The 25,462-nt window shown below is 42.4% G+C and overlaps 2 protein-coding genes across 2 annotated transcripts in view; one reads left to right on the top strand and one right to left on the bottom strand.

The window, feature by feature from the left end:
- STX18 (syntaxin 18) overlaps nucleotides 1–2,542 on the top strand; it is a 65,197-nt gene extending 62,655 nt beyond the window's left edge. Inside the window, exon 11 of the mRNA XM_035323498.1 lies at nucleotides 1,112–2,542. Coding sequence (XP_035179389.1) covers nucleotides 1,112–1,207 — 96 coding nt within the window. The 3' untranslated portion in view covers nucleotides 1,208–2,542. The remainder of the gene's footprint in view (nucleotides 1–1,111) is intronic.
- Nucleotides 2,058–24,653, bottom strand: NSG1 (neuronal vesicle trafficking associated 1). The gene is made up of 5 exons (XM_035323499.1): nucleotides 24,375–24,653; nucleotides 23,792–23,942; nucleotides 20,349–20,465; nucleotides 9,526–9,636; nucleotides 2,058–4,191 (listed from the first exon to the last, which is right to left on the bottom strand). The coding sequence occupies exons 2-5, from the start codon at nucleotides 23,918–23,920 to the stop codon at nucleotides 3,991–3,993; spliced, it is 558 nt and encodes a 185-aa protein (XP_035179390.1). The 5' UTR covers nucleotides 23,921–23,942; nucleotides 24,375–24,653; the 3' UTR covers nucleotides 2,058–3,990.
- Between the last annotated feature and the right edge of the window lie 809 nt (nucleotides 24,654–25,462).

The following is a 25,462-nucleotide window of genomic DNA, read 5'->3' as shown; positions in this document are numbered from 1 at the left end:
TAGTCAGAAAAGTGCATTAAACATACATTAGCAAGCATAACTTAGGTACTTAAAATTTCTGATTTGGGAACTCATTTCCGCATTCCTTGAAGTAGAGTGGGAAAGATTTAGAATATTATTTTCAGCAGCTGTCCAAGAGGTATGGTGGTATGGCAGATGGTGGGAAAGATGTGAGGGATTTTTCAATTCTGGTGCTATTTTTGTTCTTGTTGTTTTTTAAGGATTTAAATCAGTAGATTTACTAATACTTAGCCTACACTTACCATGCCTATGCATGACTCTTAAGCACTTGACGTTAAATAGGACACTTGAAGGGTACAGGCAGGTCAATAGATTGTCCCAGTGTTCATAGTAAAAGGTTGGTATTCACGAGATGGCATGAACTTACACTATTTTTGCTATGGTTTTCATATTTGTAGGTGAAACTAAATTTCCCAAACCACACTGAGAAACACTAGAAAAAGGTCATTAAAAAAAATATTAAATCTCATTAATGTTTATATCACATGAAAAGTTAAATTCCGTGTAAAAAAAACTGAAAAATGAGACAGAAAAGCAGGTTTCCTCCTTTCTGCCAGTCTGAATTTTGGGAAGGAGAATCCTAGAAAAATATTTGCCTTACTTTGCTGTAATTGTTCCTTGCTCTACTTGCTTTGAGGGTGAAATACTTGATAGGCAGTCCTAAAGCAACCTCTAGAAATAGCTGTTAGTTTATTTGTGTTTGTAGTTTTATTTTATTTTTAAATCACAAGATATTTATTAGAGTGATATTAGAGTGACTAATCACAGAGTTTCACTTTTGGAACTTAACCTTTAAGCATGTACACTTTGTAGTTTTACACTTTGATGTAGTTCTTCACGTTTTGGGTGTTTTTCTATTGTCTGGGATCTGGATTTATTTTCTTAAATCACCAATTTTAAGATTTTGTGAGAAGCTATAGTGTGATAAATCTAAAGTGGTATAATCAACCTGACTTTTATTCACCTGAAAGTAATGTCAGCTTTGTTCTTGTAGACTGAAGCCAGTAACAGGCATCATGGGTCGTCTTTTTTGAAATATGTACTGTACTTTTTACTGGTGAGAGTAATCAAGGTAATCTTTTCCTCACAGGCCATCAAAAACAATGCTGGATTTAGAGTATGGATCCTCTTTTTCCTTGTGATGTGTTCATTTTCCTTGCTTTTCCTGGACTGGTATGATAATTAAAAATATAAAATTGTCTTCATGCTTCATAAAGCTTTTGACATTTTTTTCCTATGGAAGGGGGTATATGACATACCTGTATATTTTATGTATTTTTTTGTGCTGCTGTGATGGAAATATTTTCCAACAAATAAGCACATGCATATGTTCGTTGCCGCAGAGGGAGACGATAGCATTCATTTTATCAAATGTGAAACCACACTGAATCCTGCACACTTCAACCTTTGAAAGAGCTGGTAAGAAAGGTACAAGCTGGAGCATAGCTAAAGGGGTAAAAAATAGATAAGTAAATAAAAAGTTGTTATTGTCATTCACCTACAATACTTAAAGTCCAGCTCTCAGTGCGCAGAACAGGTCAAGAGAAAATTGTTGTTGTGCAAAAGCATCTACACTCTTTCAGGCTTTTATTTAATCACTCCACTTCAGTACACAGTGATCATTTTGCAGATGTATGACCTCTATTTCTAATTCTTGACAACTATTTTAGCAATCACGATGATTTAAAAATTAAAAAAAAAATAAAAGCTAACAAGCTTTACTTGGGGGTGCAAAGAGATAATAATAGTGCCGATTGTGAAATGGAGGTTCTGAGACATCAGAACAAAGCCAAAGGACAGACAATATTAAAGGCAAACTCTTTGAAGTACTAAAATTGGAAGCAATTTGGTAACCAAAAAAAGGGGTCTCAAAACCAACTGTAGATAAGAATCAAACATGTTAAGTCAGAGGGAAAAACTGCTTTTGACTCTTGACTTAATTGCAAAGCAATCAGTGTCCTACATCCTAGGCTTGGTATTTTTTTAAATGTTCACTGTCATGAGAGCAGTCAGTTCTTTCCCATCAGTATTTACTTGTGCATTGAAGCTGTTTATTGTGCTATATTTAAGGGGAGGAAGATGTATCATGAATCATTTCTATGTAGGACAGTCTTGGGAAAGAGATCTTTTTTATCTTGTAAAATCTGAATGGCCTCCGTAAAAAAATACGGTGATAAATGTGTTTTGCTATCTCTCTTCTGACTTGTGTATACCTATACATTATATGCAACAAGCTGTATCATTCTTTACTCTGCACAGAGTGAAAATGTCAAAAGTTAGATATTACATCCAATAGAGCATCTGCCTACAAGAAAATACAAACACGTAGTTTTGGGTATGTGAATATGTGGCCTGTAGTTTTGAAATGTGAAGGAAACTTTGGCACGTAACTTATTGCTTTTATGCATTCCACATACCCTGACTTAATAAAAATTCTTTTACAGATATCACTTGCATACTTCATATCAAATCTATAGAACTAAGTAATAATGGTTATTTTTACTGTATTGCTTAAAAAAAAGTGGATGATAATGTAATTCTACTGGAGAAGAGTAAAAGTGGAGCTGACTATGTTTGTTCTGCTACAGATCTTGATGTTTTTCCTCTGTTTCTGTGTGGTCTCTACAGAAAACGAACTTTTGACATGTCCACTATAAGTTGTTGCATTTAAGTAAGGTTACTTGCTTACCCAGGTACTTCACACCCTTGTCTATTAAATTAACGATGTCTTCTTTTGTAATATATTTAAGATTTATAATAAAAATGAAAACATGGTTTCACACAAAGAATAGATAAGTTTGTAATTACAATGGAACTTTAACGTGCATCCACAATACTATGATCTTCTACATCTTTTCCCATCCCAAGCCATACATAAACAGTTCTACTCTTCACTCAGTTTCACATGTAGCTTTCAGACAGCCAGTTGTGTTATCTAAGATGCTACTGCTTCACTTGTGATGCTTTCTGTTTTAAAAAGCATTGAATTGCAAACCATACATAAACTGAAAGCTCTAATTTATAAAAAGGGAAAATGTTAATGTCATAAAAGAAAATTTAGACATACCACTCCCCCATTGTATCCAACAAATTACATAGCGGACTACATCTACTGTGAATAGGCTTTCTACCTCTTAAGTATGATCAAAAGATGTCATTTCTCTTTTGAACATCCTTAACCATATATTTACTTTTTTACACTATCCTCACCATCCATCACTAGAGTTGTCTGTGGTTTTCCATAGTGCCTATCTAGTTTGTGTTTCAGTGCATATCCTTACCAAGATGCTAAAGCCACAGTGGAAATGCAGTTAAATCCTGTTGACAGCAATAATAAAACATTGAGCATGCCTTGTTGCAGAGAACTTCATTATCACTTACAAATAAATAACAGTAAAGAAAATGTAAGAAAAATGCTACCTGACAGTTTGTTTTTTTTTCCTTTCTCCATACAAGTCATTACATTATGCCCTTGATATCAGTGCTGATTATCACTTTTGCTTGAGCCAAAACTAAATACTAAATACAGCTCTCAGCTAAACAAGAGATCACTCTAGTTATGGCTGTGGTGTTTCGGTTTGCAAAATGACTAACAATAGAAAATTCATAAATAAAGTATCAGTTCAGACAACAGAATACATGATTTAAGGTCCAAGCCCTGAAAATCCAGTGAAGAAATCTGTCAGTATCCAATAAACTGCAAGAACATATCTAACAGTTTTGGTTTTTTTAACATTGAAAATGGTGTCAAAGCTCTAAAGCAATGCTGATATGCATCTTGTTTTATGCCCATGAATGTTCTGCAGCAAGTTTTTGTTTTGTTTTTGCAAAGCAGTATCAGCAAACAGAAGCAATTGCACCATAAACATGAGTAACCTCTAAATTATCCGTAATTATATTTAATGAAAAGTTCCTTAAAGTCCCTTAGTTACCTTCAAATGACATAGTGTTAATAATTAGCTTATCATACTAAGCTGATTTCTCAGCAGCTTCAGTCTCCTGTTCAGATAATTTCTCTTCTGACAGTACTGTCATCCATGGGGACACTGAGCGTGTGATGGTTTGTTTGGCCAGATTGTAGTGGTTTATGACTGTGTAAAATTTCCCTCGAGCACTGGAGTCTTGTTCAGAGTAGTAGTTTTCCAACCCAGCTGGAATGCATTGATTATTCTGAAAAGAAAATCCATCACTTAGATTACAGATACAACCTCACACACACTGAACGTAGCAGAGTATTTTCTTTTCTCTCCAAGTCTAAGCAAGCATTCACTTTGTGCAAATGAAGGTATAACACACAGCAATTAGTACTACAGTGTCATCCTACTGCGGTCAGAATGTTCCTTCCTGTAATCCTTAGCCTACACCTGCATTTGCCAGGAAGGCAAATCTCTGTCTGTTTTCCAGAATAATTAACAGTTAAGAAAGGTGTATGCCCAAAATTAATTTTTAAAAGTACTCTGTCTCTTGTTCCAGCTTTATTTTGCTCTTTTCCTCTCTGCCTAGTTCCACCTGGTCAAGCTACAATTACAGATACCTGCATTCTCACATTGGAGTGGTTCAGGAACTTTAATACAGTGTTTTCGATCTGTGGGGTAGAAATTAATACAAATATAGGGGTGTCAAGGCATGACCAATTTTATAGCCTAGTAATACACATAGGGAAAACATTGTGGGCAGCCCTGTTGATGTGCTGATGTGTATATACACGTGATTCTATGATTCTAGTACTTCACTCTTCATTTTCAGAAAGATACAGTCAGCATCAGGCTTTTAAAATCTATCTGTAGCTGTGGGACTACATTATTTAGTTTCCCAGAAGTTTAAGAGCACTACACAGAAACTGAAAGAAACTGCTCAGAGCTTTCAAAAATGAAATGCCTGACGTAGACAGTTAAATACCAAGCAGGACCCAAACTTTCATACCATCTTAAAGACCAAGTGAATGTGCCTGTACAGTGCATCTCACAACCTTCCTGTGATGATGCAGTAAAAGCCTATGAAGCAGCAAGTTGCACTGAAGGAAAAAAAAATGATTGGGACATATCCTGCTGACCCCTGGGTTTTGCTCCAGAAGGGCACGGGTCTCTCCCCAGGTTCTTTGCCACATCTGCCAGCCCAAGCAGTCTGCCCAATACCTGAGAGTGCTGAGGCAGTCATCTGTACAACCAAGCTGACCCGCTAAAATCTACACTGGGAGTACCTGCAGCTCTCATATCAGCTCAAGGAAAAGTAAGTTTAATCGTTTCTCCCCTCTTTTCAAAAGATACAAGCTGTTTGATATTCCTTCTCGGAGCAACGGAGACTAAAATTTCTAATACTGCACGACAGCAATTTTAGCTGTGCTGCTGTTCTCATAGAACTTGGCAAGAAAAACTTAATACTGGAAATTTCCGAGCACAAAAACATCATGACTAGATGCTATCTCACGTGTACACATTTACTTTGGGGTTGAACTCTTGCTCTAGTCAGGAAAAAAAAAAGACGATGATGAGAAAGCACTATAAATATAAGCCATATGAACAGCAACTGTTTCAAATGTTTTAAACCATATAGCACAAAGTGGCTGGGGGAAAGATCCAGCAGGCAGTCTTGGCTTAAAATAAATTATGCCTCCTAAAGATGTTGGGGTGAATAAAGCATCAAAACATATGAAAGAAGAAAGCAAGACCTGCCAGAACAAGAGGCCTACAGGTAGTCTTAGGAACCTCCTTAGCCCCAGTGAACATGATCTTGGGGCAGATTTGACTGCTGAAGGAAGACTTCCTATCACAAGACTAGCAGTCCTCCCAGGGAATTAGCAGCTTATCAGTTCCAACCTGCTCGCACGATGGAAGCTTAGATGTGTGTCAGACACAACAGCATCCGAAGTTACCACATCCAGCCAGGTGCGGTTTGTTTTCTTTTTCACAGAGCAGCCAGGGCAAATCTTGCCCCAAAATTTTATAGGAACTAGCACTACAAAGCAGACAGGGCTTAACCGCAGCTAAGCAGAGACTTGTAGCCAGGCAGCACTGTTTAAGTCACAGAGGTTTCCCTGCCATAATCACCAGCCTCATCCGAGTGTCAGTTCCAAGTCTGGGACCAAAGTTTGAAGAACACAGAGGATAACTTGAACTGAGCTGCTTGGTATGCATGTTCACCTGCATCAGCTGTGCCATCTCCTGGAAGCATTATCCAAGCTTCATCTGGGATAACTGACACGACTTCTGATGTGATAAAATGACTAAGAAGCACTCAGACACAGACCTCTTTGTACTGATTATTTCACCCAGTCACTGGATGTAGTCACAATTCTAAATATTTAAAATGGGGGAAGGAACACAATCTATTGATCTAATTAAATCTGCCAAGGAAATTCAAGCAAATGCAATATAATTATTAGTGCTGAAGACAAGCCAAGGTTACTGCCAGTCTAAAATAATGCCACAGAATCTTTTACTGCTTAAAGCAGCAATTAGCTTTTTAACAGTCCAAAATGACTCAGTAATGTTATTTTTTGTAGTCACAAACGCACAACTGCTGACAGAAGAGCCTAAAGAAATACCCAGCAGAGTTTCTGTCCTGATTGAATTTTTGCTCAGGACTTCATGCTTCTGGCAAAGACGGGCAAAAACTCCCTTTTTTCTCGCTGTTCCTTGTGTACTGCCCACGGATAACCCCTCTGCTCAGCATCTCATCAAGGCAAGCAGGGCAGCACCCGGAGCTCCTGAGCTGTGGGAACTGGTGCCCATTCACATCATGCCACTTGCTGTAACCTTCAGCCTATGCAGAACATTTCTACCTGTTTTGTTTCATTGGCTTCCAAGTGAGAGAACTAGTATGAAAGGCCACAAGGCAAAACCAGGATGCTCCAGCATGAGTTGTCAGTCTCCTGTTTCTTTCATATCTTTTCTATTTCAGAAGTTAGTCACGGGTTAAGGCCTTTGATGCCAGAGAAAATCCTGGTTGCCAGCCTGTGTGTAGCTCTATGAAGATGACTCCTTTTGTTCCCTTGACACAAAGACTCCGGTGGTACCAACGCTTCACTTTAAAATAGTATCTTCTGTCCTATTAACTTTGCTGGGTCAGTAATTCCAGCCTTAATAGATGATGGTGTTATCTTTAATACACGGAAATTACTTTCTCGTACCGTCATGAGTCTGACAGAACACAGGTGCCTTGGCAATGGAAGCTGAAGAGTAACAGATGCAGTATGGAGCACGCTGAAGCCCTGGAGAAATTCCTCCAGGATACGAGCTCCGGTGAGTCTCACCATGAGCCAGCAAGGAACGCTTCAGAGGAGTGATCTGCACAACAGAGCTCTGCCTGCATCAGATTCAGCAAGCACAAATTTGCAGCTCAGGCTGTTTAAGATTGCTATGCAGAGGAAAACAAGCAGCTTTTTAATTACACCTTCAAGCTCTGGATGTGTAGGACAGCAAAAAGGTTGAAAACACCGAAACCTTTGGAACTGCTCCGTGTATGACAGCATCAAAGCAGAGAAGAACGAATTTGACTCAGGGCTGTAGTGGCTCAGGCTTTATTCAGAGATTCCCATGGCACCAGGCTTCCTGAGGCAGGACACATTTGCCCTTAACAAGCATATCACATCAGCATCAAAAGCCTGGTGACATCCAGGCCAGAGAACATTGCTTAGTTCACCTGAAGCACAAAGCCAGTCCATAGAGAGACTGGTCACAAGATGAACACAACTGGCACAGACTTCTCCTTCATCTCTCTTGGGACATCTGTGCCAAGCAATGCCATGATATGTTACAGACTCCCCAGAAAGATGCAAAGGCAACAAATAAAAATTCCTGTCTGCGTTGCTAGTACCAGGGCTCATGCCATTTGGTAACATGGTTATCCTGTAAAGAAAACTTAAGAAGTAGATGACCAAAGATGCTGTGCCTTCTGGCATTATGCCATCACGCACCTAGGAAACAGCCTCTACAAAACCCAGCACTGGAAGAGCAATAGCAACGTAGCCCTGTGTATGTGCTGCTCCCTAAAAATAAAGCATCAGCCACGGGATGCTCTGCCTAGCGTGTGTTTCGAACACGGGGTCCTAAGAAGAGAAACCTGATTTAATTCTTTTCACACACTGTGCAACTGAAATACAGCTCAGAAACTGCTCTCCTCTTACATGTTTGTGACACTAGAAAGAACAGGTAAGAAGCCAGAATTGTTGCAATTCAAAGGAAGGGATGGCATGGTATGAAAGGACGCAGAAGAAGCAGACTGTTACTAGAATTACGACAGGAGCACACAACTGGCCATTCCCATCGAGTCAGGATCACAGCAGAGTAGGCTCTGTAAAAACACACAGTTCGTGTTCCAAATTGCTAAAAGCCAAGAGTAAGCTTAGAAAAAAAAGGCGCACAGAGAGGTTTCAGAACTTGTCTGAGACAACACAAAAAGAAAACAGGCAGAATGAAAAGCTGTATCTCCTGAGCTACAGCCAGCTGTTCTAACCATGGCATCTTTTGACCTTGAACCAAGGGAAAAACTTGGTTGGAGTTAAGTTAACCTAGTCCAAAGGCATAATCAGTGGTGCTGTACTATATTATTCTAAAATATTTATGTGCCTGAAGTGACAGAGTTGAAAGTCCTGAACAAGACTGGCAGGAGCGCTGAGGCAGCCATTCAGCCATTCCTTCTTACGTCATTTTGAAAATGCTATTAAGTCCCCTTTTTATTCATTAGGAGACGAAACAGTCTTAAAAAATTAGAGGGAAGAATGCCATCATCACTGCTGCTTAACTAATGGCTTAACTAATTACAGCCACGTTCAACCCTGCTAAATTTACAGCTGAGAGAAATCAGTACTACCTTTCTGACTTCCAGCCCAGGTCAGAGCTGAAGAGCCAGCACTGCCATCTTGTAAGAGATGTAAGAGATGAAGTGAGCCCCTGCCTTCCTTTCAGTTAGTACATGTATTTTTTTTTTTTCCAATAAATGTGTTTTCCCTTTTTTGGCACCACTTTTGGCCTGTGGCAGTAGGGCTGGGAGGTCACTGTTCTAGAACAAGAAGTTCTTTCTATAAAAATAACCCTAAGGTAACTCTGCTACTCTTAATGAGACCATCACTTCAGCTTTTCTTTGACATATATTCATTCCAGTGTCTGTTTTTTCCTCCAGGTTTTTAGATTTATCATTCTCTTCTTTCTTATGACAAATGAGTTTGGAGGAACATGCAACACCAATAAATGGTGTATGACCCAATAAATGAGTGCTTTGCTCAGCTGCAGGTGAAGGAGGTCTGCAGGATACTGATGTTGGCACTGATGATGCATTTTCAAGGTTTAGAGCATTAGCAAAAATAACAAGAATGTGAAAACCGTGTGATAGTCACAATCTCTATTACAAATTAAGCAGAAAGCAACATAGCTAAAAGCACGCTAACCTCTGAACACAACCACAGATTTCTGTACAACACAGGATGACTTAATGGAGGCTATGCAGAAAACAGCACAGAGAACATCACACACACTCCTGGTTTTCTATAGTGCGTACACCACTTACCTTGAAAACAAATCCTTCTGGACAGGTATGATCATACTTGTAAACCTTGTAGACTACCAGAAATACAACACATGTTAAGAACGCAAGGGCGAAAAGGACCAGCACAGTTACCTGGAAAGAAAAACAAAACATGCTCACATTAGTGAGTTATGCTCATCGTATCGCCGTTCGTTACCGCAGGCAGAAGCTAGCAATGAATGCACTATGCAGTAAAATCAAGCAGAGAATAAAAACAGCTACCTAATTATTGAGGGAAAGCTGGGAAGTAGCACACGTGTGCTTCTACCTCCTGCTTCTCCCTGAAAGAAAGCCGATGGTATGGTCAGTGGCCCAGCGCCTCTATACTGCAAGGCTTTGGAGGTTTTTTCTCTTTTCAGTGTACACGTGAGGCCAGAAGGACACATTGAGGTGGTGGCTTGTGTCTGCTGCTTTTTCAGGATTTGGATGATGTAAGTGTAAATCTAGTTTATGTCAGCTGATGAGCATGTTGGTTTTCCCTGTACCTGTCCAAGAATAGAGTCAGATGACAGTAAGTTAGCACAGGTGTCATCCAAATGATACAAAGGTGACTCCAGCAGGGCAAGGAGAAAGCAGTGGCTGCCCCCTCTTGTTAGGAGAAGAGTTTGTTGCACCTGCTATAGATGTTTCTCACAGAAACACACTGATAGAGGAGCCTACAAATCTACACATCAGACTGCATCGCACTGCAGAGAGACTTCCATTGTCTCTCTAAGTGCCTCCCTGGTCTTGAATCTGTGTTGGAGCAAAAATACGAGATGCCTTAAATTAAGTCTGAAATCGGTGTCACTATGAAGCTAATCTTTCCCAGGATTAAACTCTGGGGGAATGTCCCAGGCATGGGGTTTTTACTATTCTAAACCTTTTTTAAACCTTCTAATGACACATAAATGAGTAGCTCGTGGAGATTACAGGAAGAAAAGAGAGTGGTTGAGCTTTTTTTTTTTTTTTTTTTTTTTTTTTTTGTGGGTGGGGGAGTTAGGGAGAAGCCAGCATGTCCTGCAGCCTATGAAAGTAATAAGCTTTTAAAGTTAATGATTAATTGACTAAAAACAGCAAACAGCACATAGTATGATCTAAATTTTAAGGAAAGACAAGCAAACCAGCTATATCCACCTCCTATAAAGATGATGTAGGGACATTTGGGTCAATCACACAAACAAGAATAATCTGGTACTTCAGAAAGCAACCAAAAAAAATATGTAGCTTTGCCTCTTAGAAAAATAAACCAACTAACCACACTCGCCCGTTATGATAAAGCCCACAGCTAATAGGATTTGCAACACTGCAAACTGCGTGTGGCAGGAAGACTGGGATGCTGAAGGACTTATATGAACTTCTAGGGACTTAGGAAGCCAACTTCACGATGGACACACAAGAGCGAGTGCTAAATTTCCTGGCTGGAACAGGGCTGAGGAGTGCAGTGAGCTGCTGAAGCCAAGGCTTCTTGATAGAGAGAGAGAAAATAATAATAAAAAAAGATGACCAGAGGAGAGGGCAGGGAGAACTGCAGATCAAAAACTAAATTAGCAGAAGAAATGTAAATCAGAGCAAAGGACCTTTCTGGTTCAGAGTAACACCTTCAGTTTCCCAGAACAGTCACTGGGTTGGAAAAAAAAATAAAAAATTGTATTCTTAATCACCCTCTGAAAACCTCACACTGACATCAATTTTCAAATCCAATTACTCTTCCCCAGGTTTATTGCTCGTTAGCATACACAAAGGTTAGCTTGGATGGATAGCTCTGCCTTGCCAATCTCATATTTTCAGCTCACGTGTCCCGTGTCTCAGGATGTCACGGATGAACCCCAAAGAAGGGCATTTTTCCTTCTGGTTATCTTCTGCGGCGCAGGTCGGTAACAACCACCATAACCTCTCATCCCCACACCTCCCAGCCCAGCCAAGCCGTGTCCTACCTTGGCCTGTCTCCTGTGTTTCTGGTAAGGCCTTTCCCTTTTTTCTTTAGTTGTTTGAGTTCCTTCCTGCGTATCCCCAGCCACCCCACCCACAAATACACACACGGTCCTTCACCTTCTGGCTTGGCCCAAACTTTGAATCCCATCTTCCAGCGTCTTTCCCTCCCCACAGCTGTAATAAGCCTTATCCTCTGTTCTCCCCCAGGAATCCTCCTTGCACTCCAAGCTCTAGAAAAACTGACTTTTCTCCCCTGAGCTGGCAGTTTCCACAAAGGGCCATGCACTCACGGCTTTCTTCCCCAGCACGGGGAGGTGAGGAACCACCAAGGAGGGAGCAATCCTCACCCCGCCAAACAGCTCTACAGCACCCTCATGGCCCCGTACCCAGGTTTGGGGTCACTCACCTTCCACCCCTACAATCCACTGGCTCTAACTCTGTCCAATTTGCTCTGACAGTCACTGCTCTTTCCCTTAGAAAATAAGATAGAGAGGGAAAAGAGATTCTAGGAAGTAGGGACAGAAAACAAAATCCAGATGGCATTATTGCACAGGTTTCCACGCCCTTCAGGATATATTCTACACAGCCTTCAAGAACGTCTGCTCTAAGGGAAGTGATCTGGGACATGGGACAGAACAAGCAGGACAACTGCTATGCTGTGGGTTGGTTCAGCTCAACTCCTCCTCAGGCAGGAGTAAACAGTTCAAAATGCTTTGAAAAGTACTTTCAAATCTCAAAGCATTTTAGCCACATTCCCTGCCCATCCTACTAGCAGGGAAGAGTAAAATCCTAACATTTTTCCCCAGCGGTAACCATTCTGGCATACAGATGAGGCCTTGGGAACATACAGTGAAGCTAACAAGGTATTTTGTGGTTTTGATCAAATATTAGACAATCTAAACATACTTGTAATTCCACAGTCATTGCACCATCTCCAAGGCTCTGGAGGTGTTTGGGAAGGTCAGTTAGTTTTCTGAAGTAGGTCAAAAGGCCAGCGTTGTGCAGGCTGGGGGATTCTGGCAGTTCCAGAGCTGCAGCCTAAGGGCTGGCTCGAGCCTTCGCCTGCTCCAGGGACCTACCTGGGGCTGGGTGCTCACAGCCTGCACGAGTCACGTCCACCACGGCTCTTCCACTGCCACACAGCAAGGCCCTGGGAAGAGCTCTCAAGGCTCCTGCTTCGTAACTCTCCCAAGACCTCTCCCTTTCACATACTGTACTTCCTAACATTATTAATTTTGGTATTAGCATGTAAATTTTTACTCTCATTATCTCCAATAATTTGCAATCACACTCCATTTGCAAATCCCTAATCAAGTAAGCTCTTGTCTCCTTCCTAGCTGAAGAGGAGCTCTCCTCTCCAACCACCCTTCAGGATACAAGTCACTCGTATTTAGGTAAAAGACAGCTGCACGTGCAAGTGACAGATGGAAAGACATCCATCCCTGGATTCCAAGGTGATCCCAAATCACCTGGTTATCCACTTTGCTGCTCTCTCATAAGCTGAAAATCCTTCTCTTCCTTCTAACAGCCATATTCCTTCCCTCTCATAACCCACCACTGATGGTCCTTAGATGCCCAGCTTCACTCCTGACCCTCGGCCAGTCAGCCTCTTTGCCCTGCCAGTAGCTCCCTCCCTGCCTCACCTCCTGAGCCCTCTCCTCCCAGCTGCCTTGCAAAACTCAAAGCACGCAAAGAGAGAAGACGACAAGCTGCTCTGCAGACCACAGGCCTGGCCAAAGCTGACACCTCATTGCCTTCTTCCACAGAAAATGTGCGAACTCGCTACAACGTGAAGCCAACTTACTTTCTTCCTCCTTCTTACTTTCTTCTCCTTCCTCACCTTCCAGTCGAGGTAGGAGAGGATGCAATCCGTGTGCAGGCACCGCTCCCTTTCCTACAGGGAATCCTTGAATCTCTTCTTGTGGCATCCAGCTGGCTGAGCGCAGGGCCTCGTACAGTGGGAGCAGAAGTCGCTTAGTTACTCTGACCGTTCACTACCACATAGATCCAGCAGAACACCACGGTGTCTCTTGTGCCACACGGGTGACAGGTTTCAAAAATACTTTTTAAGAAATAACTGGAAGCTAGCACAAACAACTGCTTCTTTGAACTAGGAACCCGAAGCGTGGGTTTGTTTTCATTCTAGGAGTGTCCTTTAAGGCTAGTTTTAAGGGGAACTGGCAGCAGAACTGAGTGAACACAAAAGCTGACAAGATATTATGTATGTGGCAGATTTTGAATAGATTGCAAGTGAAGAGCAGAAGAAGGACAATGTCTAGCCAGAAGCCATTACAGTAATCGAAATGAGAGATGACTAATGAATGAACTAAGTGTACCCACAGCAAAAACAAACAAAACCACAAAAAAACACAAGCTACCTTCAGACTCTGTGCGCATTTAGCCAAACAAATGAAACTCACCAGATCTGACAACTACGCTAACATGTAAACAGCCTGTGACAAGGCCCTACCATCAAGCTCTGCTAAATCTTCCCAATCAGTGCATCCTGCTCTGCTGCAGCTGCGTAAGACTGCAAGCTGTATTTTCCTCTCTGCTTGGCTGCTGCAGTCTCCTCCCTCCCTTTGCTAGCATTTATTGTGCTCCCTTTATAATCAAGCCAGAATGCTACAGCAAAATGCATCAATTGCACCAATTGTGCCTGCTTTGCCTCAGACCCTTTCCTGGCTCCCATCCTCCCAGAACAAATTACAAGCCACGTTTCAAGGCATGTACAGTTCTGCCTGTGCTGCTCCCCTTAGCCTCGTCTCCTTTTGCTCTGCCTGTATCCCACTAAAGCCTTAGTGCCATCTTTTTATCCCGTGCCCTAACGCTTCTCTTCATGCATCCCCTTCTTGGCACAAATCCTTGCATTAATCCACTCTTTCTGCACTTGTCTGCACTGCCTGCCTTCACGCTTTTCCTTCTGTCACACACCTGTCAAAAAGCACACGAACCCACCTAGGAGCGTTCCTATTATTATGGGAAGTGGCACTAACAACACATGCAGTGACTTTCACTGCTCAGTCACAGCACTTGGTCACATCTCAGCTCCATTCTACATCTACGCCTTACCTATTTCACTTGGAGCCGCTTGGGAGCACAGCTTTCATTTCTCATTTGTCTGTGGAGTGCTAGGTACATCCTTGGTGTTAGCAGCAAACAAAAAGAGCGAAGACATGCATTTACAGAGCACTCTTCGTATCAGGTGATTTACAAACAGTTCGTGTTTTGCTCACCAGTAAACACAGAGCCCCCTCAGAGGAAATACAGCAACTCTGCACAACCATTTAGGACAGGAAATGAAGATCATTGCTATCCAATTTAAACTACAAGAGAATTTTAGGTAAGCAGACTGTAATTACAGTAGATTGTGTCTGGCTACATACCACAGACGAAAATTCGTAAAACATCACATGGACTTCCCTGCAAATGGCCGTGACCTCCATTTCACCTCTCCACTAAAACCCTGCATCTCCTGCCACACAATGCCCTCTACCAGCACGTCAGAGAACACCAACACCAGCTCTCTGCTCCCCCTTACACTCTTGCTTTTCCAAAATGATTTTCTTTGCTGTTACCTGAGCCTGTCCCTAGAAGTTTACGTGAAAAGATTTGTTTGAAACAATGTGTGTAAGGGATAAAGAACATTCAGTCTGAAGAAAATGGTATGGCTTCCCATACTCGCTATGGGAATATACATCCACCTACAGCATGACTGGTGACACAAAGGCAGCCAGGTGCCTCGCTGCAGAAGGGTATTGCTAATATAACCTGCCATGGTTAGCTGTATGACTGGGATCTATCTGTCTCAAAGAGGATGACAGCCTTAGGACAGACTGGAAAAGAAAAAGAAGTCCAAAGACTCCTTCTCTAACAGGCAAAGAGGAAGAGAGAACTGGCTCAGATGCTTACCTGGAGGTGACTGAGAATAGCAGCATGAAAGGCAGACAGAATCATGAAGGGAAAACTGAAAAGAAGCAACAGACCCGGTGCTTCTTAACAGCAACAGCACAAGACAACAGAGCTAGCCTGCAAGGGAGTTGATTAATGAAACCTGAGGGAGATACTGTTAGACAAAACCAGATTAACAAGGCAGTGGCCTCCTGAGCCTAAGCAGCATCGTGGCTGAACACAACTGCTCATGGCAGTGTTCCCATCATCTTCCATCACACAGGCACCACGGATCTGTTTGCTAACGACAGAGCTGAGGAAGCAGTCCAAGACATCCTGTGTCCCTGCTGTGAGAATCTCGTTACCCTCCCATACAAAACTAGCTGGGATTAGTGAGGCTAAGAGAAAGGCTGGAAAAGATCACACACCCTTTCTGTGATGTGTTACATCTAGAGAGACCCAAAGCATCTTCTGTCATCAGTGTCCCTGCCACCAGGCTCTGCTCCAAGAAAAGGATTTCTAATGAGAAACGAGCTGCTGCTAGGCATTACCCACTTTACTCAAATCTGCCAGCTCTGACCATACAAAAAATCCTTTTAACCAAAATTTAGCAGGATTGTCAATGTTGTATCAGGGAGTCATCAGAAATAAGAAAAAAAAAAAAAAGGGAATAAAGACAGTTGCTATACAGTGCATTTACATCAACGGTTTTAAACCAGCAGTTACACTGAAAGAAGAACTTCCTTTACTTGTCTTGCTTAAAGCAATAACAGGAAAAATTCAGAGCCTGCCAAACTGTTATAGTAGTGAGCAATTCTTTAACCATGAGAGTAGTTCTGCTGAAGAAAAGAGAACTACACATGGCAGCAAGCACCTGTCATCCTTCCAGCACTAGGTGACAGACCAAGAATTACTTAGGGAAGTGCTATCCTGCACAGGAATCGGCTGCCATCGCAGGCATTTCACAGAGTTTTAAGTAGAAGCAGAGCCACAGAAACCAAGAAGGAGTATTTTCCATGCCTCCAATCAGTTTTGCAGTAAGAATCATCATCTGTATTACAAAGAACAACAGGTAAAAAAATCTTGAGGCAGAAAAATGTTTTAAAAGATGTCCCTTCAAGACACATCAATCATGGAATACTTTTTCTAATACATTTTTCTATCTTAAAATAAGCAGGTAAAACTGTGAGAAGTCTTGATTTCTCTTCCGTAACCTCGTGCTTGCTACTTGATAGTACATGGCTTGCACCATATGGTCTTACCACAGAAAAAAGCTCCAGGCTCCGGCTCTGCAGTTAGATGTATGTACAGATGTCAAGGATAAAGTCTGAAGAATTGATTTGCCTTTGTACAGAACCAAATGGCTTAAGGCAAACCACAGCTTGGGTTTATTTAAGGGCTTGAAATTTATTGGGAAACAGAAAGGATTGCTTTCAAAATACTTCTGAATGTTCTTTATTGAGGTTTCCCCAAAGACAGGAAAAAAAAATAAATCTCATTCTTTGATAGACTGGACAATTTCTGAAATTGGTGTGCTTGTGCACAACTCTCAATTGTCAACTCTCAACGATGGGAGCCAGAACAGACATCTCACTAAAAAAACAAGTGGAGTTTGTAAAAACACAGCTCCATCACTGGAGGCAAAGGTTTGGCTTTGGCTAACTGATACCATCAATTTTCTCCTGCTTCCTCCTACGTGCTGATTCATAAGACTCCTTTGAAATGACATTTCCAGCCATGTTGTCCTGTTCTGTATAGCAGACAATCTCGAGGAGAGAAAAATCTGCCTCATTCAAAGTGGCTTTCCAGATGTGAAGGGCCAGCTCCCCACATTACTCTACGGTGTTCAAAGAACAAAAGAGAGACTTTTATTTCTCAGTGAAAAATAAAATCCCCGGTGGAAGTCCATCTTCCTTGGAGTGGTTAGTGCCATAAAGCTAAATTACAGCAACAGGATTCTCAGAATCAGGAGGTTCACAATCTCATGACAGATCCTGATTTGAATTCAGGACGTGACTTCAAACAGGAAAATTATACTTGCAGTTTTCTTTGTAAACATTCTCGGCTCTGTTGCAGTAACGGCGGTAATGTGGATTGAATGCAGAAGATACATTTTGTAATTGCATATTCACCCGGCTGCTAAAACACCAAATGATCTACATGACATATGTACACGCTGGAGTGGCTTCATTTGTTACAATATATAATTTCTCAAGAAGCACAGCGTTAGATGTTCTGCACTGCTGAATCCCAAAAATGCAATCTGCTTTGTCCTTACTTAAGGACTACATCTTGGAATACACATGTGAAAAATTAGTAAATATGACTGACTGCTTTTATTTTTAGCACAAGATTCGGGCTGTCTTGTAGCAAACTTATGCACCAGTGACGTACAGTATTCAAGTCATTAAAACAGCATCTGAAGCTCTTTTCATGAACAGAAGCCAAAGTCAGCGACTCACCAGTTAAATAATGCATTTCATAATTATAGCAAATATTTAATTTTCAAACAAATATCCTTTTGCTCTCTCAGAATCAACAGCAGCAGTTAACACGATGGCTCACAATTAATAAGGACCCAGGAGAAAACCTCACACAATCAGTACTTTTCATCTCCATATTTATGAAATTTCATCAATTATTCATGAAATATTTACTACTGGGAGTGGTGAACATGACAGTCAGCCCTGCTGGAGAACCAGTCAGTCCTCTTTAAAATGATGCAAGCAGCATAATTCAATTCTTCAACTTTTAGGTAGAGATTAAGGGACATTTTTAGGTTCTGAATATTCTGCATGAAACTCTTGTTTTCGACTACCTGAACCACAATTTTCCTAATCGATCAACCCCCACACCCTCCTTTAAAAGCCGACTTACAGCCACAGTGTGAATCATCCGCAATTCCCGAGAGATACCAAATCTTCCTGAAACCTCTCTCTGATGCAGTAGTTACCTAGCAGCAAAACCTAGCAACCCTGTAGTATGAGATTAATCCCAGAGTGATCATCATAAAGTAATATCTAAAAGACATTTTACTTTAAGCACGCCATCCAAAGGTATATAAAAATGCAACATAAAAAAGCTCAGGCTTCTGACTGTTCAGCTATACAAATTAGAAAAGACTACCTAACAGCATGACAAGCTATTTATTTGATGTTCACTGAGGTCCTTCTTGTTCAACAGTCCCAAAAAAGACAGAAAGAACCCTGATCTACAGAGAGACGTGTAAAACATTTAGATGCAACTAAGATATTCAAAACCCTTCCTTATCTACAATTTAATGCTCGAGAGATGAGATCCCTTAGACCTTACAGCTAGTGGCTAAGTGCACAACTCTCCAGGTAGTGGTTCTGCTCAGCTGCTTGGAACCAAGGCCCTAGCAGGATGCTCAAGCTAAACACATTCTCCCTCTGTACTCCTACAAAGTAGTAGGCATTTTCAGATCACTTTAGTCTGAACAAGACACAAGATAGCCAAACACTTCTTAATTGTTCTGAGCTGTCCACCTGCACCTTAGCCAACAACACAGCGTGCATCACCCTCACCTGAGAGGACAGGGATTACTCTCAAGAAGCAGCACTACGGTGTCAGGAGAGAGGGAATGTCAGTCAGAACGTAGCATTTTCCCTGAGGGGTGGGATGTCCTTGCTCCAAATCAGGTAACAGAAGAACTGGTTTCTTGTCCCCTCAGTAAATCCTTCACACAGCTCACTTGGAACCTACCCGCTTCTCTGTATGGCTGAAGACCTTACTGGTGACCTGCACTTACAGGTTTGTTCCAGCAACACTGCAAAATTCCATTGCAAATGTAGCCTAAAGCTCCTAATGCCTCCCCGAGCCTTCACTTTGCCTGTTTGTTTAGTGCACTCTGATTCCAGGGAGAGCTGTACGTACTTCGGAAGGAAGGCTTGGGCCTGGACAGGTTCAGAACCACTGGTCAGACACAGTTCCTGTGTTTTATTCTTCAAATTCTGTGCTTTATGCTTCAAATTACAGAACTGGAATCTTTGGGTATGCCCTAAAACTCCCATCACACAGAGCAATGTCACATGCATGAAACAGCAAGAGAAATAGATGGCTTTACTGAAACCCTGCATTGTTCCTCAGACTAAGCTTAAGGTATTTGTACGTATTTGTACCTGGGCACTGAACAGTGTAGATGCCTGCTGTTTAAAAATGCTCTGGCATCCTTGGGTAAGATGCTAGGTTAACAGGGCTAGAAAACTAGTCTTCCTTCTTTAAGGGAACTGATAGGAAAGCAAGAGCTGAAGTGCTCTTTCCTGCTTTACTTTACTTGTACAGCACAAGAAAACCTGCCCTCCCGTGAGAAGGGGGGTAGGTAATTCAATCCTGGCATAAGTTAAGCTCTCAGCTTTTCTCTGGGACTACTCAGGGGAGTAATAAGGGTGTGGACACTAACGAGTAAATGTGAGTCAGATTCCTGCTGATCTGCCATCCTCCAGTAAGTCGTCACCAGGCTGTATGATACAATTGGACCAAGAAAAGAGCTCTGGTGTACATCCTTAAGCTGCCAAGTCATGCATTTAACTATAAAAAAATACATAATGGACTATGACAGTGCTTTTAAGAGAATGGTTTGGCTACAGAGAAAAATAATAAGCCAAAAAGAAAACACATACTCATGTGGTTCTCGCCTTTCAACACCAACAGGGACTGCCCATGCCACTAGAGGTACCTGCGTGCAGCCACGCACACCCTGGCCAGCCAAGTCCTGAAATGCTTCCTCTGAGAGAACTGCCTTCTGAATTCATCTGCCAGTGAGGGATTAGAACCAATAGTGCTGCAGGGTTTGCTTTTGCTTCTAATCACTAAATACTGAACTATTTTAACACTGAATTTCCTTTTCTCGTTTCCAGCTCTACCCCTAACGGTGGCTCTGTCTGTTACAGCCAGCCAGTCTCAGCTACAATCAGCGATTGATTTTAAGCATATCTCGGAGCAAAACTGAGTCACCACCATCTTCAGATTGCACTGCTTACCTTAAATCTTTCTGAAACCCCTTCAGTGATGCTGATTGTGAACTCAGCTATCTTAGGAGTACGGAATTTTCCCTTCTTGCGATCAGGTTCATATTCTGTTTTCGTTTTGACCACAACCTTTAAAAATAAAAAATAAAATAAAAAATCAAAAAGCCATGTAGACAGTATCTTACTAGCACATCACCGGAATAAGGTTCATCACAGGAACCTTATTTACCCAATACTCTTCTTTTACCTGCTTAGAAGCACATCTTGCACAATATTTTTGTTGTTGTTCCCCTCACCCCATTTTGTATAATTTTTCTATGGAAGATTAAGTTGTTAAGCATCTACTTAGCTCAAACCCAAATCGTGAAACTCCCCACATTGTACAGTCTGAAAACAGCCACCTCCATTCGCTTCTGGAGAGGCATGATCTTTAGCCATGTTCTCTGATGGCAGGATTTTCAGTTTAAAGGTGAGATGACCGATCTAGCTGCAATTCAGTATGTGCCAGACAAAAGCTCTTCACATTGTAACTTTTAACATCTCAGATAACTTTTGAGTTACTAGCAGCAAGATGCACACAAACCCTTATGTGATAATGAGATTTCTTGATACACCCAAGGCTCTCTAATTTCAGTTTATTCCTTGCTATGAGCTATTGCCCCAAGCTACACAATTTAGCATCTTCATCTTACCTGTATTCCTAAAATATTCATTACGTCAGTCATGTCTCTAGTACTCTCCTAGGCATTCTAATTGTACAGGATTTTCACAAACCTAACCTATTTGCCTCATTTTTGTCTTCTACAATTTCTCAGGATCTTTTATCAAAGTATCACACATGCAGCATGGTGCAGTTAATCATACTGACAGTGCTATTAAGATGTGGTCAATTATCTCTGTTGTTCCAAAGAATAAATATCGAGACCCCTTCAGATTTTTAGAATCCGATGCTATCTTTAGAGCAGCCCATGTTATCAGTGGCAACTACAACGTTCTGCTGTTAAGATTGTAACACTTACAGGTAGCCAGGTACTGAAATTAAAGCTTGGGTTCTCCTCTCCTCATTTCCCTGAAATGGCATCTAGAATGCATAACTGTAAGCTAGACTCAGTACCACAAAGCTTACTAAATTCTTTTACAGCAGTACACAGATACGCGCAAGACATAGGGAAAATAGTTTCTAAAACTATTTTCAGCTATAATAATGTAGTTATAACTATGTAACATTGCAATTGCCCAACAGCATCATGGAAGTAAACTGTTTGAAATGTCCTTTTAACACTACACTTCTTTTCTTCCTCCTTTATGTTGCATAATCTCAGGCAATTCAAATCACATTCAGCTGACACTGAACACAGAGTTCTATCTGCTTGGTTATATAATGTCTTCTTTTGTTTAACATACCTAAATATGAATTTAAATCAGTTCACCCATTTAATTTAGAAGCTGTCAAAACCATCATATTCTCGTCGCTACAGTCACTATTACTGAAGAAGTTATGCTTCACTGCCATGCTGGAGTCTTGTAAGTGAGTAATAAGCACAGATACATGAAGTATGTACTCCTGTTCATTATATATGAGCATCCTCATACTTCAGAATTTGATCCATGTGTCAATCTTGACTTAATACTTCTGCTGTTTTTCACATGAGTTGCTCTACTACTCCCTTTGTGTCTGTAGCAACCAGTGAAGACACATTTACATGAATAACCACAGCCACAGAAGGAAGCCAGTAGGACAAATAAACGTGTATTTTTTTTCCTCAGTGTTTGCAAAAGGAAAGGAAAGCTATCATACAAATAGACAGTGGAAAGCACAGAAGAGTCAACCAAATATTCCTTTATATAAGTTCCAAGCCCAGGTGCATGTTTGCTTTTGTTCAAGGCAAACCTTGTAAAGGTGAGAGGAGTCCTGTGTGGTTCTAATAGGTGCAACCAGGCTGGCACAGAACCTCCCAGGTTTGCCACAGAGGTTCTGCTCAAGTTAAACCTATTACCACACAGGTCCCTAATTCAGACTTCTGCTTAACGGTGCAGTAATGTAACAAATTCCTGTGGATGTTGGTCTCAGTAATCGGTTATATCCAGTCACCAGTTGGCAGGCGTATCAGACACAGTAAGACTTAACTTGTTTTAAAGCCTTAGGGTGCAATTTTGTCCTCAGTTACAAGATTTACACCCATGTAACCAAGGACAGAAAATGGGCCCTAAGGCTCTGTAACAGCTGTTATGGCTTATTGTATTTATGCCTGCCAACTGGTCATCACCACACACAACACAATGATGTTGATAGGAATTAAAATTGAGGTCACAAAATTGTTTGTATTGCCTTCAAGCAATACTCTACCAAGACATATTAAAAAAGCTGAAGTGCTTTACCCCAATATAAGATTATGTATTTGTTTTTGTTTTTTTTTGAGCTATAAGGAACGTACACCTACCAGTTTACCTAGAAGTAGAATTGAGATCTTGAGGACAAAATGCCAAAAATAAAAATCAGCATGAAGTTATGACTATTTTCTAGTTAAATTTTGTATTTTTAAAAGGCCACAAAGCTTTTTTACCAGATGCATACGTGAAAAACACCTAAATATCCTACTGAAATATGATACTGAAAAACAGGATACTGAAGTATCTGAAAAAATATCTGTATGTCTCATCCATAGTAACCCTTACTGAAACATTTATTGCAAGTATAACAAATGTATTTAAGGGCTACTGCATCATCTTCCTAAATCCTTAAAATTAAATCCCTAATATTCAAACCATGCGATAAGGAATGCAGGATACACGCTTCCTTTCCAACCTGTAAGCTGCGCCTCATACTGTCCTCTTGAAGCCACGGAGTACCTAAACCACCTCTATTTGGAGGTTTGGGGCCAAATAAGTTGCTACGGAGGAACTCGTGGCCTGTTCTCATTTCATTACCTCACGTTGTCTGAAGCTAGCAGGCAGGAAGTTCCTGCTGAGGCACAAAAGGAATATGGAAGTTCTCTCTGTGGCCAGTCTGCCTACGTACATCTTGCAGAGAGACAAAGCAGTGCTCTATCTCCCCATTAGGGGGGATTTTTCTGAAGTGAGAAAATTCACCTCATTCACAGAGAATGCATAGTACCTCCCAGATATTAAAAAGAAAGACATAGAGTAAGAAGGGATATGGCAATACAACAGAGAGAAGCTTGTATTTGCCTGTTTATACACCTCATCCAGCAGCACTGAAATCCAAAAATGCTCATCGCTAACATTTCCCACTATTTTATAAATGCAAATCACCACTACTAGATTGTCATTAGCTTTGCTGTCAGGTTTTTTTCCCCCAGAGGGAACTGACATCCCCTAAACCACCCCGTATTTCTTGACATTTCTAAGGCGCTGGTTACACGTAACCTATTCTTTTGTTGTTTGCCCGAGATTTGGGTGTGATTCTCCAGGGTGGAAACTAAAGCCTACTGTACCTTGTCAGGAGGTGGGAACTGGAGCTGATTGACATCCAGGGGTGTGATCAGGGGGATGGTGTCAAATCCATCCTCCAGAAGGGGCTGCTTTGTGCTCTTCTCGCTGAAATTATTCCCCAGTTTCACCATTCTTCCAGGAAAGCAGGATTTTCTGCAAGCAGACGCACAAACACACGCAGAAACGCAAACCAGAGCGATCTGTCAGAAAGTCAGGATGCACCAGACCCTTCCACAGCCCCCGGAGAACCCAAAACATAACATTTAAAAGAAATATGTACACATATTTACGGGTTGAGCCGCGGCTTTAATAAAATAGGCGTTTTGGGAAGTAAAAACGACGAGCAACGCTTTCGATACGTTAAGAAATATTAATAAAAAAGGCACCCACACGCCACACGTCAGCCTGCCCTCAGCGATGCTGCCCGCCCGGCCCCGGTGCGGCATCGCCCCTCAGCTCGGGCGGGCTCTGGGGCTGGCCCCGGCCCCGGCCCCTGCCCTCCCGCCTCCCCTCACGACGGACAGGGACAGGGACGGGGACAGGGGACCCCCAGCAGCCGCCGGGCGGGCTGTCCGCCCCGCTCACCGCCGCGGCTGCCGGCCCTTCCTCGGCGGGCGGCGAGGCGTCGTTCCGCCGCGGCCCCGCGCTGCAATGGCGGAGCGGGCGGCTCGGCGGCGGCTCTCCCTCGGCGGGCAGAGAGCGAGAGAGAGAGGCTGCGGGGCCCTGGCGCAGCCGGGGAAGCTCCGGAGCAACACAAAGGGGCCCCGCGGGGTGTGAGGCGGCTCCCCCCAGCCGGCTACTGGCGCAGCGGCAGCAGGTGGAGGACGAGGAGGAGGAGAAGGAGGCGGCGGGGGGACGGGACGGGAGCGAAACGCGCCGCCCTCCGCGCTCCTCCCCTGGCGGAGCCGCGCGGTGCGGGGCGGCGGCTGCGGGCGAAGAGGGGGGCGACGGGGACGATGGGGGAGACGGGGACGAAGGGGACGAAGGGCTCCGCTTCCTTTTTTTTTTTTTTTTTTTTTTTTTTTCTGTCACAGGTCGGTTGGCTTTGTCCTTAAGCTGTCTCCTTTTTTCTTCCTTATTTTTTTTTTTTTTTTTTCCTTGCCTTATCCCCTAGTACACGCAGGGAGAGGACAAAGGTGTTTTTCGGGATGGTAAAATCGGATTTTACTCTCTGCAAAGGGGGGGGGAGGGAGGGGCGGGAAATAAATGGTAGTGGAATGGACGCTCGCATCACTTCAAGGTAAATGCGTATTGCAGAGCTTTTCAGCCCCAGCGAAGAGGACATCTTATGATCCCTTCTGTTTAAAAATAAATAAATAAAGTGATCCATATTCACTGTGCTGCCTGCCTGCCTCCTCTAACCCCCAGGCAGCCAGCGTGCTCATTTTGCAGCCCTGCAGGTGCCTTACTTCAGCGTGCGGAGGGAAAGCCACCGTAGGCGACGCAACAAGTGACTTGGCTGGTGGGCAGCTCCTGCCGGAGGAGAGGCAGAGACGGGGGCTCAGCCGAGAGCTGGCTCCATGCTGCAGAACAAACCAACCTCTTCTCACAGGTGGTAGCTTGGGCAACCTCTTTCCCCTTCTGTGCTCCCAGTGAGCACAGATTCGAAGCAAAATGTTCCAAGATTGCAGTCAAGGGCTAGGAGAGCTCTTATTTCAAATTTTGTTGCATCC

The sequence above is a fragment of the Oxyura jamaicensis genome, chromosome 4 (assembly GCF_011077185.1).
Source record: "Oxyura jamaicensis isolate SHBP4307 breed ruddy duck chromosome 4, BPBGC_Ojam_1.0, whole genome shotgun sequence".
Taxonomy (NCBI): Eukaryota; Metazoa; Chordata; class Aves; order Anseriformes; family Anatidae; genus Oxyura; species Oxyura jamaicensis.
This window is presented reverse-complemented; position numbering and strand designations above follow the sequence as displayed.

Coding starts and splice junctions, on each gene's coding strand:
- NSG1 (XM_035323499.1), bottom strand. CDS start 23,920: ATGGTGAAACTGGGGAATAATTTCAGCGAGAAGAGCACAAAGCAGCCC. Junction 20,466..23,791: donor AGTTCCCACCTCCTGACAAG/GTACAGTAGGCT, acceptor TTATTTTTAAAG/GTTGTGGTCAAAACGAAAAC. Junction 9,637..20,348: donor GGGTTTCAGAAAGATTTAAG/GTAAGCAGTGCA, acceptor TTTTCTTTCCAG/GTAACTGTGCTGGTCCTTTT.